Below are 16,556 nucleotides of genomic sequence, written 5' to 3'. Positions count from 1 at the left end.
CAGTGAATCCTGGGCAGCACATTTACGCAACAAGGAGGCAGGCACCAGAGAAAGGAAATGTGATTAAGTTCTCACTACTTAGCCCTGACGCTGGTGGACTTTGTTTCCTTGTGTTTCAGAGTCAATCTCTTTTCCTCCTTTGCCCATTTTGAAATCTTATAATCCCCTTCCAGTCCCATATGCACCCAAGTATCAGAACTTAAAAAAAAAAAGAAAGACAAACCAGACAAAATTAATATTAAAAAAATAAGTTTATTTCAACTTTGAGATACTGAAGAACAAGCACACACATAAACAGTATAAAGATAAAAAATTATAATTTGAAAATGACTTAAAACAGAAAGGCATTCTTCCTGCAACAATCTGAGTCACACGTAAACATATTCTAAAAGATATTTCTGCAATATTCTCAAAAGGCAAAAGCTATTAATGCTACAGCTTTTGAAAAAGTTCAGTTTCTTTCCTAAAATCATGTGATTGACATTTACACAGGTTATGAGAACGCAGTCCATTTTCTAAAGATATGAAGTACAATTATAAATGACATTCTTGTTTGACACATCATAGACGACTTTAAATCGAAATACATGAAAATTATCAATTCTTTTTGTATTTTGTCACAGCATTTTTCACTCCTTTTCTAATCAACAAGGGAAAATGTACACGACATATACACATTTTTCAGAAAGACAGTATTCCAGCTTTTATCTGTAATCTGTACAAAACCTCAGGAACTCGATATGCACATGATTATTTTAAATAACACTGACAGCTTAAAAATAAAAACACAATTATTTGGGGGAGGACCTTAAAATACATTTCTGGCCATAAAACCTCTAATGTAAATATCAAAGGCATATTCTGCCAACTAAATGAAAAGGCTAAAAAGAGATTTGAATGCCTGTGGTATCCACAAAGTCACAATCACAGTTGTTCATCCAAATGCCCAGGGAATTTTTCTCTAGCTAGACTTAAATTACTGTGATACCATGAATGGTTCTATTTCATGATAAACAGCAGTTAAGACTCGGAAAAGGTCTTTGAGATCAAATTGAACACATTCATTATATAGATAAGGAAAATGCCATCAGGGAGGTTAAATGACTTGTCCAGAGTTACAGGGACAGCAAGAAACATCCAGAACATAGACCCAGAAGAGTTCCTGATTCCCAGTTAAGTTCTTCTGGTAACAGATTCTACATAATTTATTGTCATTTAATTACACAGATCATTATAACTTCAATATGAATCAATGCATATACTCTGCTAAAATCAGGATTACTAATTCATTTCAAGTGTATTCATTACCTGATTGGCCTTTTATGTGTGTGTGTACATACTATAAATATGACTGTCAAATGCCATTACTCTAAAGATATTCCCTATCAGCTTAGAGAGTCAGGACACTTACGACACTTAAATCCCCACTGTATACAAAATGCAATGGTAGGCACTGTGGAAATACATTTGGCCCGAATCTCCTTACCCTGAGCATGTAAAAAAGCAGGCTGTTCCAACAGTGTGCTGACTGTGTACACTCTATGGTAAAGAAAATAGTCCATGCCTCAACATAATGATGGAGAATGTACCTGGGCATCCTTAAAGAAGGTCATTAAAAATGATACTGTAGAATTAGAAATAGTGTTTCAAGATGTCTGCACCAAATGGGAACACTTAGGTTTCTAGGGGTGTGATACAGAAAATCATGAAAAAAAACAAGAAAAACAAAAACCAGTAACATTTATGATGAAATTATCTTACTAGAAAAGTATATAATGAAAGAAAAATAATAAAGGAAAAAAGTAAAAAACAAACAAACAAACAAAAACTAATGAGTAAAAAAGCTATTCTATTTCAAGTTGGAGTGCAAAAATATATAGAAAAAAATACCAATAACAGGAATGTACCACAGAAAAGAACTCAAGATAAATCAGCCTGTGTCTGGGCTGCTCAGCTTAATTAGAAGACAATTCTAAAAGTCATGGGTTCAATTTATACAGAAAAGTTATCTTTTTCTCTTTAACAGAAAAAAACCTATAATGTGGCCATAGACAGTATTTATTACAAAGAAATGAGGACAAGAAAAATAAATTAGAAGTTGTGCTGGTTTAAAATTGTTATGAACCCCAGAAAAGCCATGTCCTTTTTTCTGATCCAATCTTGTGGGAGCAGTCATATTTCTTTTAATCTTGATTCAACGTTGTGTGGGTGGAAACTTTTGATTAGTTTACTTCCATGGAGATGTGACAACACCCAACTACGGGTGTTACCTTTAGATTAGATGGAGACGGGATTCCACCTATTCAAGGTGGGTCTTGATTAGTTTACTAGAGTCTTTTAAAAGGAGAAACATTTTGGAGGACACGTAGCTGCGTGGAGTGCCGACAGAGAAAGCAGGTACATTGGAGACCCAGACCTCTGGAGATGCAGAAAGAAAATGCCCCCAGGCAACGGGAAGCCAAAGACGCCAGCAGACCCCAGCAGACCCCAGCCATGTGCCTTCCCAGCTGACAGAGATGCTGTGGGCCCATCAGTCTTTTTACATCCTTAGAATTGTAAATTTGTAACTTAATAAATTCCTTTTTAAAGTGGTTCCATTTCTGGTATATTGCATTCCAGCAGCTGTAGCAAACCAAAACAGAGGTCATCTGGAAGTCCAATTCAAAAACCATCCTTAGGTGAATTAATAGCATCACACTGGTGGATTGTAATCATACTGAGGGGACTTGGACATTTAGTCACCACAGTGGAAAAGTAGCCAATTAGGAATATACTGTATATTTGGTTCCACTGAATATTTTAATATATAAATGTATATACTCCTATGTGACTTTAGAGGATAAGACCCACACATTATCATTTCAGGAAGCTGTCTTAAGTTTCTATTTTCTACAAAAGAAAAACATTTACTTTTGAAAAATACATGTCAAGAAGCTTACTTTCGGATGGAATATAAGATTAAAAATGGGACACAGTAGATAAATGGAAGTGTTAAAATGATGTAAGGTATTTTAGGCAAAAGTAATTCTGCATTTAAAGTCATATAGTAAATTTTCAAGTAATTTCAAGTAATCTATAAATCAAGCCTTACTGCTCATATACCTCTTCAAGGAGCATTACACTGAATCAATAAGCATATGATATTTGGACATTATTTTTTCCTTTCACCTCAAATTGCTGATTCTGACTGCTTGGACAATATGGTTTTTGGTTCTTGATCTGTGGGACTGTCAACTAGCACCTGTAAAAGAATCGGAAGATAAAAAAAATTTAGAACAGCTGACTCAGAAAAAAAAGCCTACTAATTAGATAGGTTGATTTCACACATATTTAATACGCAGTTTTATCAATAGTATAATCATAAAAATATTAATTACTTACAGCTTTAACATCGACATTTGTAATTCCTATATTTATATTATGTCTTCTTAGATCAGACTTGATTAACGCTGAAACGAAGCATCGATGGAATTAGCACAAAGTATGCATAAATATACTTTTCTCTAAGGAATGCAAAGTCTTTTAGATATTATCAAATTTAGCATCCTACATTATTATAATGTTCAATAGTGTCCTTGAAGCCTGAAAAAATAATAGTATTTCTCTAAGCTATTAACTTAATTAGCAAGTCATTCGCTGAGGAAACACAGAATGCAAAGATGAAAAGCACAATCTTTTCCCTAAAGGAGAAATACTGACATGCAAACAACTATCATACTGTATGATAACTGCAATAGTGTAAATAGGTACCAGGTGTAGTGGAAGCATGAGAGAAACAATGTTTCTGCCAGCCAAAAGAAATCACAGAAGACTTCCCAGAGGACATGCACTGAACTGAGACTTGAAAAATGAGCTACAACTTGTCCTGCAGCTGAGAGGAGAGACGAAGGCATTCTAGGCAAAAGGCAACATATGCAAAGAAAGGGGACCAGGAAAGGGTATAGCCTATCTTGGCATTTCAAGCAGTTTGGGATCACTGGAGCATCAAGTATAAGACGGAGATGGCAGGACCTGAGTCTGCGTCAGAGGAATCATATACACAATGTAAAAGAGTTTATATTGTATCTGAGAAGGGGAGTGACACCAGCAGACCTACATATTAGGGCCCTTATTCTGGCGGCCATGTGCAAGATGATTACAGGCAGCAAGACAAGAGGCAGGAAGGCCTGCCAAGAGGCTTCAGTCCTAGTGAGAGAAGGCAATTGCCTGAACATGTGAAGAATGCTGATACAGGGACAGATATTTAAGAACAGAACCAATAAAATTTGGTGACTGATCAGATATGAGAAATAAAGAAGGGAAAAGAGAAAAAGAAGAAACTGCATGACGTAGAGTTGGTTTACATGGGTAAATTAGTGTATGGTGATCCCAGTTAATAAAACTGAAAATACAAGAGAAGGAATAGAAGTGGTGGGAAGATGGTAAATTCAGTTCTGGATTTGCAGAATGTAAGATGTCCACGGAACATCCAGGTGGGAGACAAATATATAATTAGATATCTGGATCTGAAACGTAAAAGAGGTCAGGGTCTAGAGATACAAACTTGGAAGTTATTAGTATAAAGTGGTAGTCAAAATCTAAAGAAGAGTACAAAATAACAAAAAGAAGATAAAAGTTTGTGGGTAGTTAAGTAATTAGTCATAAAGCAAAGTAGAAATAAAAGATGAAAGTTAATCTAATGATTCCTTTGAAATCCAGACTGCTCCCTCTAATTCTGCTCCATTATTGACACCAATATTTTAGAAATACAGATATTTATGCTGAGCTAAAACACTATGTTTAAATCCCAGCAATGACTGGCCTTGACAGATCAGCTCTACAATGCTGAAGAATCTGCCACAGGCTCTAATCATCACCACCATCACCACCATCCACTATTTTTATTTATTTCTTTATTGTTTTGCATAGGCAGGCACTGGGAATTGAACCTGAGTCTCTGGAATAGCAGGAGAGAATTCTGCTGCTAAGCCACTGTCGCACTGCCCCCCACTCATTTTTTAATAGAGGGAAAAATGTGTATTTCTTCACTATTAATATTGGTTATGAATTTTAGAAACAACATGAATGGTATTATCAACCACTTGTTCCCATGGCACAAATGAAAATCCTTCACAAACAGCTATCATTATTTTCATTATTTCATATGGTAATTCCCATATCAATAAAAGAACTCATAGCAATTCTAGGGAAAAAAATTTAAGAAAAGGAACCTCCTTCAATGCACCTCAGGAACTTTCCAGTCCCTTTCCTCTGTGTGTACAAATGAATATTAGATATACAATCTACCAAGTTCTCACCAGCAAAATACTCAGTATATGAGAAAAATTAACATCTTTACATGCTAAAGGCATCAATTTGAAACTGATTTTAAAGATCTCTTTCTACTGCTTAATTTTCTAGATTTCATTCATTTGAATTAACATTTATAAATCTGATTGTAAAAATAATGTGAAAAGGAAGTACAAAACTGTCCCCTTTTTTGGTGCAACAACACCCAATCAGATACTTGTCTGGAAATTAAGAATCAACACATAATCATGACAGGTCAGTAGTTAAGGCAGTTTTTTTTTTTTTATTAATTAAAAAAAAAATTAACTAACACAACACTTAGAAATCATTCCATTCTACATATGCAATCAGTAATTCTTAATATCATCACATAGATGTATGATCATCATTTCTTAGCACATTTGCATCGATTTAGAAAAAGAAATAGCAAGACAACAGAAAAAGATAAAATGATAATATAGAGAAAAAAATAAAAATACAAAATACAAAAAATACATATAAAAACAAACAAATAAACAAAAAACTATAGCTCAGTTGCAGCTTCATTCAATGTTTTAACATAATTACATTGCAATTAGGTAGTATTGTGCTATCCATTTTTGAGTTTTTGTATCCAGTCCTGTTGCACAGTCTGTATCCTTTCAGCTCCATTACCCATTATCTTACCCTGTTTCTAACTCCTGCTGGACTCTGTTACCAATGACATATTCCAAGTTTATTCTCTAATGTCGGTTCACATCAGTGGGACCATACAGTATTTTTTCTTTAGTTTTTGGCTAGTCTCACTCAGCATAATGTTCTCTAGGTCCATCCATGTTATTACATGCTTCATAAGTTTATTCTGTCTTAAAGCTGCATAATATTCCATTGTATGTATATACCACAGTTTGTTTAGCCACTCGTCTGTTGATGGACATTTTGGCTGTTTCCATCTCTTTGCAATTGTAAATAATGCTGTTATAAACATTGGTGTGCAAATGTCCGTTTGTGTCTTTGCCCTTAAGTCCTCTGAGTAGATACCTAGCAATGGTATTGCTGGGTCGTATGGTAATTCTGTATTCAGTTTTTTGAGGAACCGTCAAACTGCCTTCCACAGTGGTTGCACCATTTGACATTCCCACCAACAGTGGATAAGTATGCCTCTTTTTCCACATCCTCTCCAGCACTTGTCATTTTTTGTTTTGTTGATAATGGCCATTCTGGTGGGTGTGAGATGATATCTCATTGTGGTTTTGATTTGCATTTCTCTAATGGCCAGGGACATTGAGCATCTCTTCATGTGCCTTTTGGCCATTTGTATTTCTTCTTCTGAGGGGTGTCTGTTCAAGTCTTTTTCCCATTTTGTAACTGGGTTGGCTATCTTTTTGTTGTTGTTGAGTTGAACAATCTCTTTATAAATTCTGGATACTAGATCTTTATCTGATATGTCGTTTCCAAATATTGTCTCCCATTGTGTAGGCTGTCTTTCTACTTTCTTGATGAAGTCTTTGATGCACAAAAGTGTTTAATTTTGAGGAGCTCCCATTTATTTATTTCTTTCTTCAGTGCTCTTGCTTTAGGTTTAAGGTCCATAAAACCGCCTGTAATTGTAATTTTCATAAGATATCTCCCTACATTTTCCTCTAACAGTTTTATGGTCTTAGACCTAATGTTTAGATCTTTGATCCATTTTGAGTTAACTTTTGTATAGGGTGTGAGATATGGGTCTTCTTTCATTCTTTTGCATATGGATATCCAGTTCTCTAGGCACCATTTATTGAAGAGACTGTTCTGTCCCAGGTGAGTTGGCTTAACTGCCTTATCAAAGATAAAATGTCCATAGATGAGAGGGTCTATATCTGAGCACTCTATTCGATTCCATTGGTCGATATATCTATCTTTATGCCAATACCATGCTGTTTTGACCACTGTGGCTTCATAATATGCCTTAAAGTCCGGCAGTGTGAGACCTCCAGCTTCGTTTTTTTTCCTCGAGATACTTTTAGCAATTCGGGGCACCCTGCCCTTCCAGATAAATTTCCTTATTGGTTTTTCTATTTCCGAAAAGTAAGTTGTTGGGATTTTGATTGGTATTGCATTGAATCTGTAAATCAATTTAGGTAGGACTGACATCTTAACTATATTTAGTCTTCCAATCCATGAACACAGTATGCCCTTCCATCTATTTAGGTCTTCTGTGATTTCTTTTAACAGTTTTTTGTAGTTTTCTTTGTTAGGTCTTTTGTCTCTTTAGTTAAATTTATTCCTAAGTATTTTATTCTTTTAGTTGCAATTGTAAATGGAATTCGTTTCTTGATTTCCCCCTTAGCTTGTTCATTACTAGTGTACAGAAACACTACAGATTTTTGAATGCTGATCTTGTAACCTGCTACTTTGCTGTACTCATTTATTAGCTCTAGTAGTTTTGTTGTGGATTTTTCAGGGTTTTTGACGTATAGTATCATATCGTCTGCAAACAGTGATAGTTTTACTTCTTCCTTTCCAATTTTGATGCCTTGTATTTCTTTTTCTTGTCTAATTGCTCTGGCTAGAACCTCCAACATGATGTTGAATAATAGTGGTGATAATGGACATCCTTGTCTTGTTCCTGATCTTAGGGGGAAAGTTTTCAATTTTTCCCCATTGAGGATGATATTAGCTGTGGGTTTTTCATATATTCCCTCTATCATTTTAAGGAAGTTCCCTTGTATTTCTATCCTTTGAAGTGTTTTCAACAGGAAAGGATGTTGAATCTTGTCAAATGCCTTCTCTGCATCAATTGAGATGATCATGTGATTTTTCTGCTTTGATTTGTTGATATGGTGTATTACATTAATTGATTTTCTTATGTTGAACCATCCTTGCATACCTGGGATGAATCCTACTTGGTCATGATGTATAATTCTTTTAATGTTGCTGGATTCGATTTGCTAGAATTTTGTTGAGGATTTTTGCATCTATATTCATTAGAGAGATTGGTCGGTAGTTTTCTTTTTTTGTAATATCTTTGCCTGGTTTTGGTATGAAGGTGATGTTGGCTTCATAGAATGAATTAGGTAGCTTGCCCTCCACTTTGATTATTTTGAAGAGTTTGAGGAGAGTTGGTACTAATTCTTTCTGGAATGTTTGGTAGAATTCACATGTGAAGCCGTCTGATCCTGGACTTTTCTTTTTGGGAAGCTTTTGAATGACTGATTCAATTTCTTTACTTGTGATTGGTTTGTTGAGGTCATCTATTTCTTCTTGAGTCAATGTTGGTTGTTCATGCCTTTCTAGGAACTTGTCCATTTCATCTACATTGTTGTATTTATTAGTGTAAAGTTGTTCATAGTATCCTGTTATTACCTCTTTTATTTCTGTGAGGTCAGTGGTTATGTCTCCTCTTCCATTTCTGATCTTATTTATTAGCGTCCTCTCTCTTCTTCTTTTTGTCAATCTTGCTAAGGGCCCATCAATCTTGTTGATTTTCTCATAGAACCAACTTCTGGTCTTATTGATTTTCTCTATTGTTTTCATGTTCTCGATTTCATTTATTTCTGCTCTAATCTTTGTTATTTCTTTCCTTTTGCTTACTTTGGGGTTAGTTTGCTGTTCTTTCTCCAGTTCTTCCAAGTGGACAGTTAATTCCCGAATTTTTGCCTTTTCTTCTTTTCTGATATAGGCATTTAGGGCAATAAATTTCCCTCTTAGCACTGCCTTTGTTGTGTCCCATAGGTTTTGTTATGTTGTGTTTTCATTCGCCTCGAGATATTTACTAATTTCTCTTGTAATTTCTTCCTTGACCCACTGGTTGTTTAAGAGTGTGTTGTTGAGCCTCCACGTATTTGTGAATTTTCTGGCACTCTGCCTATTATTGATTTCCAACTTCTTTCCTTTATGATCCGAGAAAGTGTATGATTTCAATCTTTTTAAATTTGTTGAGACTTGCTTTGTGACCCAGCATATGGTCTATCTTTGAGAATGATCCATGAGCACTTGAGAAAAAGCTGTATGTATAATACAGTTATGTATTATATATTTTACAGTTTTGTTTATTTTACTAACTGAAGATAAAAGGGGGAAAAAGTGATTGAAATCATACACTTTCTCGGATCATAAAGGAATGAAGTTGGAAATCAATAATAGGCAGAGTGCCAGAAAAGTCATGGTGAGATTTTTTTCTTTTGAGGAAATACAATATATTAGACTTTCTTTGAGCATAAAAAATGAATGCTAGTGACCTTAAGTGGTAGTATATACCCCAAATAATTGTTTATTACTGGTAAGATTTCATATTGGGGTTTCAAAAAGAATGACAATGAATTCAACAAACATAAAAAGAAGACATGATTCACATCTTTCTCAATGCTTCCATTTTTGTATTAATTTGTAGCTAGATCAAAGAAATAATTTCTCTTGAAGTATCCATGTTTTTGGTCTCTCATATTGGTAAAGGAATGCAAAAAGAATTTAACAAAGGGAAATTATAATAGAAGCCCAAGATGGGCCTGGAAGCACTGCTATACATTAGTCTTGCTTCCAAATACATTTTTATGCCCATGTGCCTGGACAAACTGTGGATAAAAGTTCTTTACATTCCCTTTTTCTGGAGATTAGGCACTACTCCTACCCATGTTTCTGCTTATACCTAAGAAGTGTAAGAATTGGCTAACCATTTCACATGCTATTTCTTTCAGTATCATTTGACTACAATCACCACCACCACATTTTAATAACAGCTATCATATATTAGGCACTTCCTACATGTCTGACACTATCCTAAGAGAAGCCTCACAGTTCATTCTCATAACAATCCTATAAGGCAAACTTTTTTTAAAATTAATTAAAAATTTTTTTTTAAATACCAAAAAATACCAAACGCAAACATTCTTAACTTTTGATCATTCCATTCTACATATATAATCATTAATTCACAATAACATCACATAATTGCATATTCATCATCATGATCGTTTCTTGGAACATTTGCATCTATTTAGAAAAAGAAATAACAAGAAAATGAAAAAAATTTATACATACCATACCCCTTACCCCTCCCTTTCATTGATTACTAGCATTCAATTTTTAAATTTGTTTTAACATTTGTTCCCCTATTATTTATTTTCATTCCATGTGTTCTACTCATCTGTTGATAAGGTAGATAAAAGGAGCATCAGACACAAGTTTTTCACATTCACACAGTCATATTGTGAAAGCTATGCCATTATACAATCATCTTCAAGAAACATGGCTACTGGAACACAGCTCTACATTTTCAGGCAGTTCCCTTCAGCCCCTCCATTACATCTTGAATAACAAGGTGATATCTATTTAATGCATAAGGAATAACCTCCAGGATAACCTCTCCACTCTGTTTGGAATCTCTCAGCCACTGACAATTTATTTTGTCTAATTTCAGTCTTCCCCCTTTTGGTAGAGAATTTTTCTCAATCCCTTGATGATGAGTCTAGCTCATTCTAGGATTTCTGTCCCACAGTTGGCAAGAAGGCCCACACCCCTGGGAGTCATGTCCCATGTAGGGGGGGGGGGGTGAGTTTGCTTGTTGTGTTGGCTGGAGAGAGAGGCCACATTGAGCAACTAAAAAGGTTCTCTTCAGGGTGACTCTTACACCTAATTTTAAGTAGGCTTGACCTATCCTTTGTGGGGTTAAGCTTCATATGAACAACCCCCAAGACTGGGGGCTCAGCCTATAGTTTTGGTTGTCCACACTGCTTGTGAGAATATCAAGAATTCAACTTGGGGAAATTGAATTTTCCCCCTTTCTCACCATTCCCCAAAGGGAACTTTGCAAATACTTTTCTACTCACTGTTCAAATCACTCTGGGATTGATCGGGGTATCACTCTGGGCAAACCAACAAAATCTCATGTCCTACTCAAGGTTCCATGTACTTATGGTGTTCAATTAAGCTGTCCACATAAGTTATATTAGGAAATGCACTAGTCAAAATATAAATTTTGTACCAAATAAAATATTTTTTGCTTTAGTCTCACACATCAGTGATAATTTAAAATATTAATTACCATCTAATTTCAGCACCCTGCAGTAATGACATTCCTTTGTTCTTCCTCATGCAAAAACATTTTTTAAATTTGTACATTTAGTCACTATCATTATACACTCTAGGCATTCCTAGATTACACCATCTCAGACAGTCTTTAACGTCTGTCTTTCTTTCTGATTTCATTTGTGCCCACAGCCCTCCTCCCTCTATCATTCTCATATTCAACTTCATTCAGTGCTTTAACATAATTGTACTACAGTTAGGTAGTATTGTGCTGTCTATTTCTGAGTTTTTACATTCAGTCCTGTTGCACAACTTGTACCCCTTCAGTTCCAATTACCCAATATCTTACCCTATTTCTATCTCCTGATGGTCTCTGTTACCAATGAAATTCTCCAAGTTTATTCACTAATGTCAGTTCATATCAGTGAGACCATACAGTATTTGTCCTTTTGTTTCTGGCTAATCTCACTCAGCATAATGTCCTTAAGGTCCATCCATGTTGTTACATACTTCATAACTTTATTCTGTATAAGGCAAGTTTTTAATGATCTATTATATAACTGAGGAAAGTAAGGACTTAAGAGGTTAGTGTAACTTGTCTAAAGTCACATATCTAATAAGTGGCAAATCAGAATTTGAGGCCAGGTCCACCCAACTCCAGGCTTTACTGACTTTTATTACAATGATTTTATATTCTATGCATAATAACTGCATTTAATTTGAAACCTGCAAAGTGAAAATTTCATATCCTTAGACAAAAACAAATACTGTTTTTTACCTCATTTTTTCCCCCTGAGTCGTAGTAAGTTACTGGGAAGCAATATACATGAAAATTAAATATAAAGATAATATTATGCAAGTACTTCTGCTGTGCAAATATACTAATTTACCTGTTAAAATGATGCCTACAAGCATCCAAGCACAGAGGAAAATGTTCCCTGCCCTAGGACCATAGACTATTGTGAGCTTTCCTTGAGCCAATGTGAATAGAATTCCAAATATCTAAAATAAAATAAGAGAAAGTATTTTTATTAAGTTTGTTTCTTTAAAACAAGCATTAAGATTTTCTCAGAACTTTTCTTAACTAATTTTATTTGTAAAATTTGACTTCTAGAAACATTCACAGAAAGGAGAAACTGTTAAAGGAAAAAAACTACAGTCAAACTCACTGTCCACCAGAATACTGGGTAAACTAATCAGCTCAGGTTCAAGAGAAATTAGGGGCTCACCTGTGCAGCAGCATTAAGAAGACCAGATGAAGTACCTTCAGATTCAGGGTAAGTAATTTCAACAGCAAATTCAAAACCCAAGGGGAGGTAACCAGTCATGAAGAAACTAGAAAAATAAATCCACAATTACAGAAAGAATTATCAAAAGAACAATTTCATAAATTGATTTAACTGTTCTTCCTCTCTGGACTATTCTAAAGATCCAATAAGTGAATATTTTAAAGTTGTTATTTGAAAGTGAGGCAATATTATTTTCAATCAATCAGACCAAGGTCGTAAGAACTGGGAAGCGGAGCAATTCCTAACTTTTTTCTGAGGAAAATGTATCATTAGTTCTCTAGATCAACTAATCAAATAAAGATACTTAGATTAAGCAGAACTTATCCCTTCTTCACATTTATATACACAGAATAGATCCTTCAAAGTTTAAAATATTAAAAAACCTTTAGATGAAGTTATAAAATTAAACATCATAAAAATCATACTTGAGAACTATACCACGCTGTCAATTCTCTTAAACACATTTGGTACATACCCAAGCACCCCTCCAGTAATAAACACGATGATAAGGTATCCAAGGTCCAATGTGAAAGTAAATATAACCATTCCAACAAAAGACAAAATGTAAACTATCAGAGTAGTCTGTCTAAAAATAAAAACAATAAAACTGTTAGTATTTTCTCTGATTTTTCTAGGCACATGTGGCTAACAATTGCTCTCCCCATATAATAGTACATTCTTTGATTTTCAAGAGTCAAACCTTCTCATCAATAGAAAATGTATACAACAAAACATGGACTTTGAAGTTTAAAGTTTAATAGCAGCGGACAACAAAATCCTATCATATTCAATGCTCACATAGGAAGGGACACAAAAGTAGATAAAATCAGATGATAGTTCCTAATCATATTTTAAGATTTAGATCAAATTATACCTCTTCTAAAATGCTTTTCTTATCACTGCAATGTTCAAGAGTCTCCGTTTCTTCCAAACTCCACTTCCAAATATCACTTATTATCTACACACTTGGAACTGGACATCTACTGGACTCATGACACCTATTTTAATGGGCTACACTATTATTATTCAACTTTTCATTTGTGAGTATCTTATTTTACCCTATTTAGACAGGAAGTATCTTCAGTACAAGGATCATATATTTCTTGCCACAATTCTTAGCTCACAGCTATGCATACAACAGAAGTTAATGAATGAATGGCAGTTCCCTGAGAAGGAAGCCAGGGTGACAAAATATACATTTGTATGGCTATCAATGATAGTTTTCTAGTGATAGACCAAGAACTGTTAAGAAGTTTGATACTTTCCATAGGTTCCTTTCACCTATAAATTTAATGAGCTTCACCCTAACCCATCATTCCATAATAGAGAAGTAGCAGCAAGTGCCATTTGATATTATGAGAAATCTATCTCCGGATATTTTAAGATCAGCACTGTTTGAGTAGGTGTGGTAGTTAGATTCAGTTGCCAACTTGCCAGGTGAAGGCACCTAGTTCTGTTGCTGTGGACATGAGCCAATGGCATGTGAACCTCATCTGTTGCTGATTACATCTGCAGTCGGCTAGGAGGCGTCCCTGCTGAAATGAATGATGTTTGACTTAATTGGCTGGTGCTTTAATGAGAGAGCGCAACGTAGCACAGGCCAGGCAGCTCAGCATACCTCATCTCAGCACTCACAGCTCAATCAGGCCTTTGGAGATACAGAAAGGAATCACCCCAGGGAAAGTTGTTGGAACCCAGAGGCCTGGAGAGAAGAACAGCAGAGACCATCCTGTGCCTTCCCACATAAGAAAGAACCTCAGTTGAAAGCTAGCTGCCTTTCCTCTGAAGAACTAACAAAATAAATCCCCTTTTATTAAAAGCCAATCTGTCTCTGGTGTGTTGCATTCCGGCAGCTAGCAAACTAGAACAATAGGATTTAAAATAATGGTATCAAATACACCTTGGGCACTGAAAGGTACACAGAACATAGTTCTGTATTTCACTATGCAGAAAGTCAATGGAAAAGTTTGTGCATATTTAAAAATGTACCTATTCTGATCAAGATGGCAGCATGAGAAGATCCCTGAGAAAGTTTCCTCTTAGAGACAACTAAATAAAATGGCAAATTCCACTCACTTGGAACTTCAGAGGATGACAGAGACTGCAGAGAAGCTCCATGATGAATGGAAGGAATTAAAAAACCTGCCAAAAATGAAGGTAGGAGATCTGCAACTCAGACCTGCCACTCTGGCCCCTACCCCACACTCAGTTCCAGGCACTGTAAGAGTCACACAGCAGCAGCATCCTTGCCCAGACACCTCCCATTATGGTCCTTGACCACGGCGCCAAAGAAGAACGACTAAGAACCTATACACATTCACGCACTGGAAGCCAAGGTCACAGAGACCCAAGGTGGGCCCTGGTGGTTGGCAAGCACACACATACAAAATGGCCCCCAGGAAACAAGAATGACCCATCGCAGAACTGTTGGCAGGCAGTGTACACTCTGAACCTACAATGTAATTGCTGGGAAATCACAATGAAAAAAACAGGTGTTTTTGAATGCGGACCCCATCAGATTTCCTGGGGCAGGATACTGTATCATGGAAGTTACCTGAGGCAGAAAAGTTCCACAGGAAAAGGGGAATATTGAACCACCTTAAGGCAAGGATGGACTCAGGACTGAAAACTGTAGTGAAAAGGTAGCCCTGAACGTGGGAGAACAATTGAGGAATTCAGAGCCACTGGGGGAGGACTATTTGCATAAAAACAAATAGAACCATCCAGACCTCCCAGAGAAGGTAGAGAAGAAAGAAAATCTCCTGGAGGTGAAAAGACAATAGGGTGATCTTAAAAGGTACAGTGCATACCCAGGGCAAGGGACCGGTGCAAAAGACGTGAGAGGACTTCCGGGCCAAGATGGCAGCTTAACAATGTGCACATTTTAGTTTGTCCTCCAGAAAAACTACTAAATAACCAGAAACAGTACAGAACACCTCCTGGGACCACGTCAGTGACAGGATACACAGCGTACCCCAGTCTGGACCAGCTGGACTGGCTGCGAGCCCCCCCCCCCCAGAACCGTGAGTTCCACAAGGGGTAGTGGCCTGTGCCCCTCCCCCACAGGCTGCTTCCAAGAGGGAAAGGAAAGGAACTTTACCAGCAGCAGGGGCTGAGCCCAACCAAATGCCAATTGTGGAAATAATTAACAAATTCTGACTACTAAAAATAGGCCCCTAGCTCAGGTGAACCTGGTCAAAGTGGAGGTCACTCATTTTTGCCCTGGTGCCAAGGGGGCAGGGCTGACAGAAAAAGAAAAAAAAAAAGGGAAACAGAGGTTTCTGTGGCTGTGTTTCTATAAAGGCTTGACTGCCTTTGAATACAGCAGCAGGGCTTCTCAGGCTGCAACTGCCCCAGGCATAGGCAGAAGTGAGCTCTTTTGGGGGCTTATCTAGAGCCTGTGCCTTCCCCAGCGGAGGGTGAAGCCCAACTCAGGTGGAATCCCTCCATCAAGGAATTCAGACACCAGGGCTTGGTAATTTGAAGCCATTAAAACAAGCCTACAACCTCTCCTCTGTCTCCACCATGCCCCAGCAGGGAGAGTCCGCCAAAGTTAAAGGTACTGCATCATCTTATGCTGGTGGGACCAGCAGGTGACAAGCACCACATACTGGGCAGGATACGAAAAACAGAGTCCAGAGACTTCACAGGAAAGTCTTTCAACCTGCTGGGTCTCACCCACAGGGAAAACCAACACAGGTGATTCTTTCCTCCTGATAGGAGGTCAGTTTGGTCTGGGAAAATCCGGCTGGGGTCTATAATACCTAAATAACCCTCCTAAGGATGGGGGGAGAAAGGCACCATACAGGCAGGGCAAGAAACAAGAAAACAAGAACTGAAAAATTCTCCTCTGTTAAACAAAACCTGAGCTAGAGGTCCAAATAAAGCTGAACTGAATGTCAAAGAACAGACAGACAACAAATTCATCTGGCAAGAAAACCCTAGGTAAAAGAAGTGAAAGCAATCTCCAGAAAAAACTAATTAAGGTAATTA

The 16,556-nt window shown here is 36.7% G+C and overlaps 1 protein-coding gene across 1 annotated transcript in view; it reads right to left on the bottom strand.

The window, feature by feature from the left end:
• Positions 1-232: 232 nt before the first annotated feature.
• FLVCR1 (FLVCR choline and heme transporter 1) overlaps positions 233-16,556 on the bottom strand; it is a 50,692-nt gene continuing 34,368 nt past the window's right edge. The window contains exons 6-11 of the mRNA XM_077157783.1: positions 13,039-13,149; positions 12,504-12,609; positions 12,165-12,276; positions 3,382-3,449; positions 3,169-3,241; positions 233-2,622 (exon numbers count right to left, since the gene is read on the bottom strand). Coding sequence (XP_077013898.1) covers positions 3,170-3,241; positions 3,382-3,449; positions 12,165-12,276; positions 12,504-12,609; positions 13,039-13,149 — 469 coding nt within the window. The 3' untranslated portion in view covers positions 233-2,622; position 3,169. The remainder of the gene's footprint in view (positions 2,623-3,168; positions 3,242-3,381; positions 3,450-12,164; positions 12,277-12,503; positions 12,610-13,038; positions 13,150-16,556) is intronic.

Source organism: Tamandua tetradactyla, chromosome 4 (assembly GCF_023851605.1).
Source record: "Tamandua tetradactyla isolate mTamTet1 chromosome 4, mTamTet1.pri, whole genome shotgun sequence".
Taxonomy (NCBI): Eukaryota; Metazoa; Chordata; class Mammalia; order Pilosa; family Myrmecophagidae; genus Tamandua; species Tamandua tetradactyla.
This window is presented reverse-complemented; position numbering and strand designations above follow the sequence as displayed.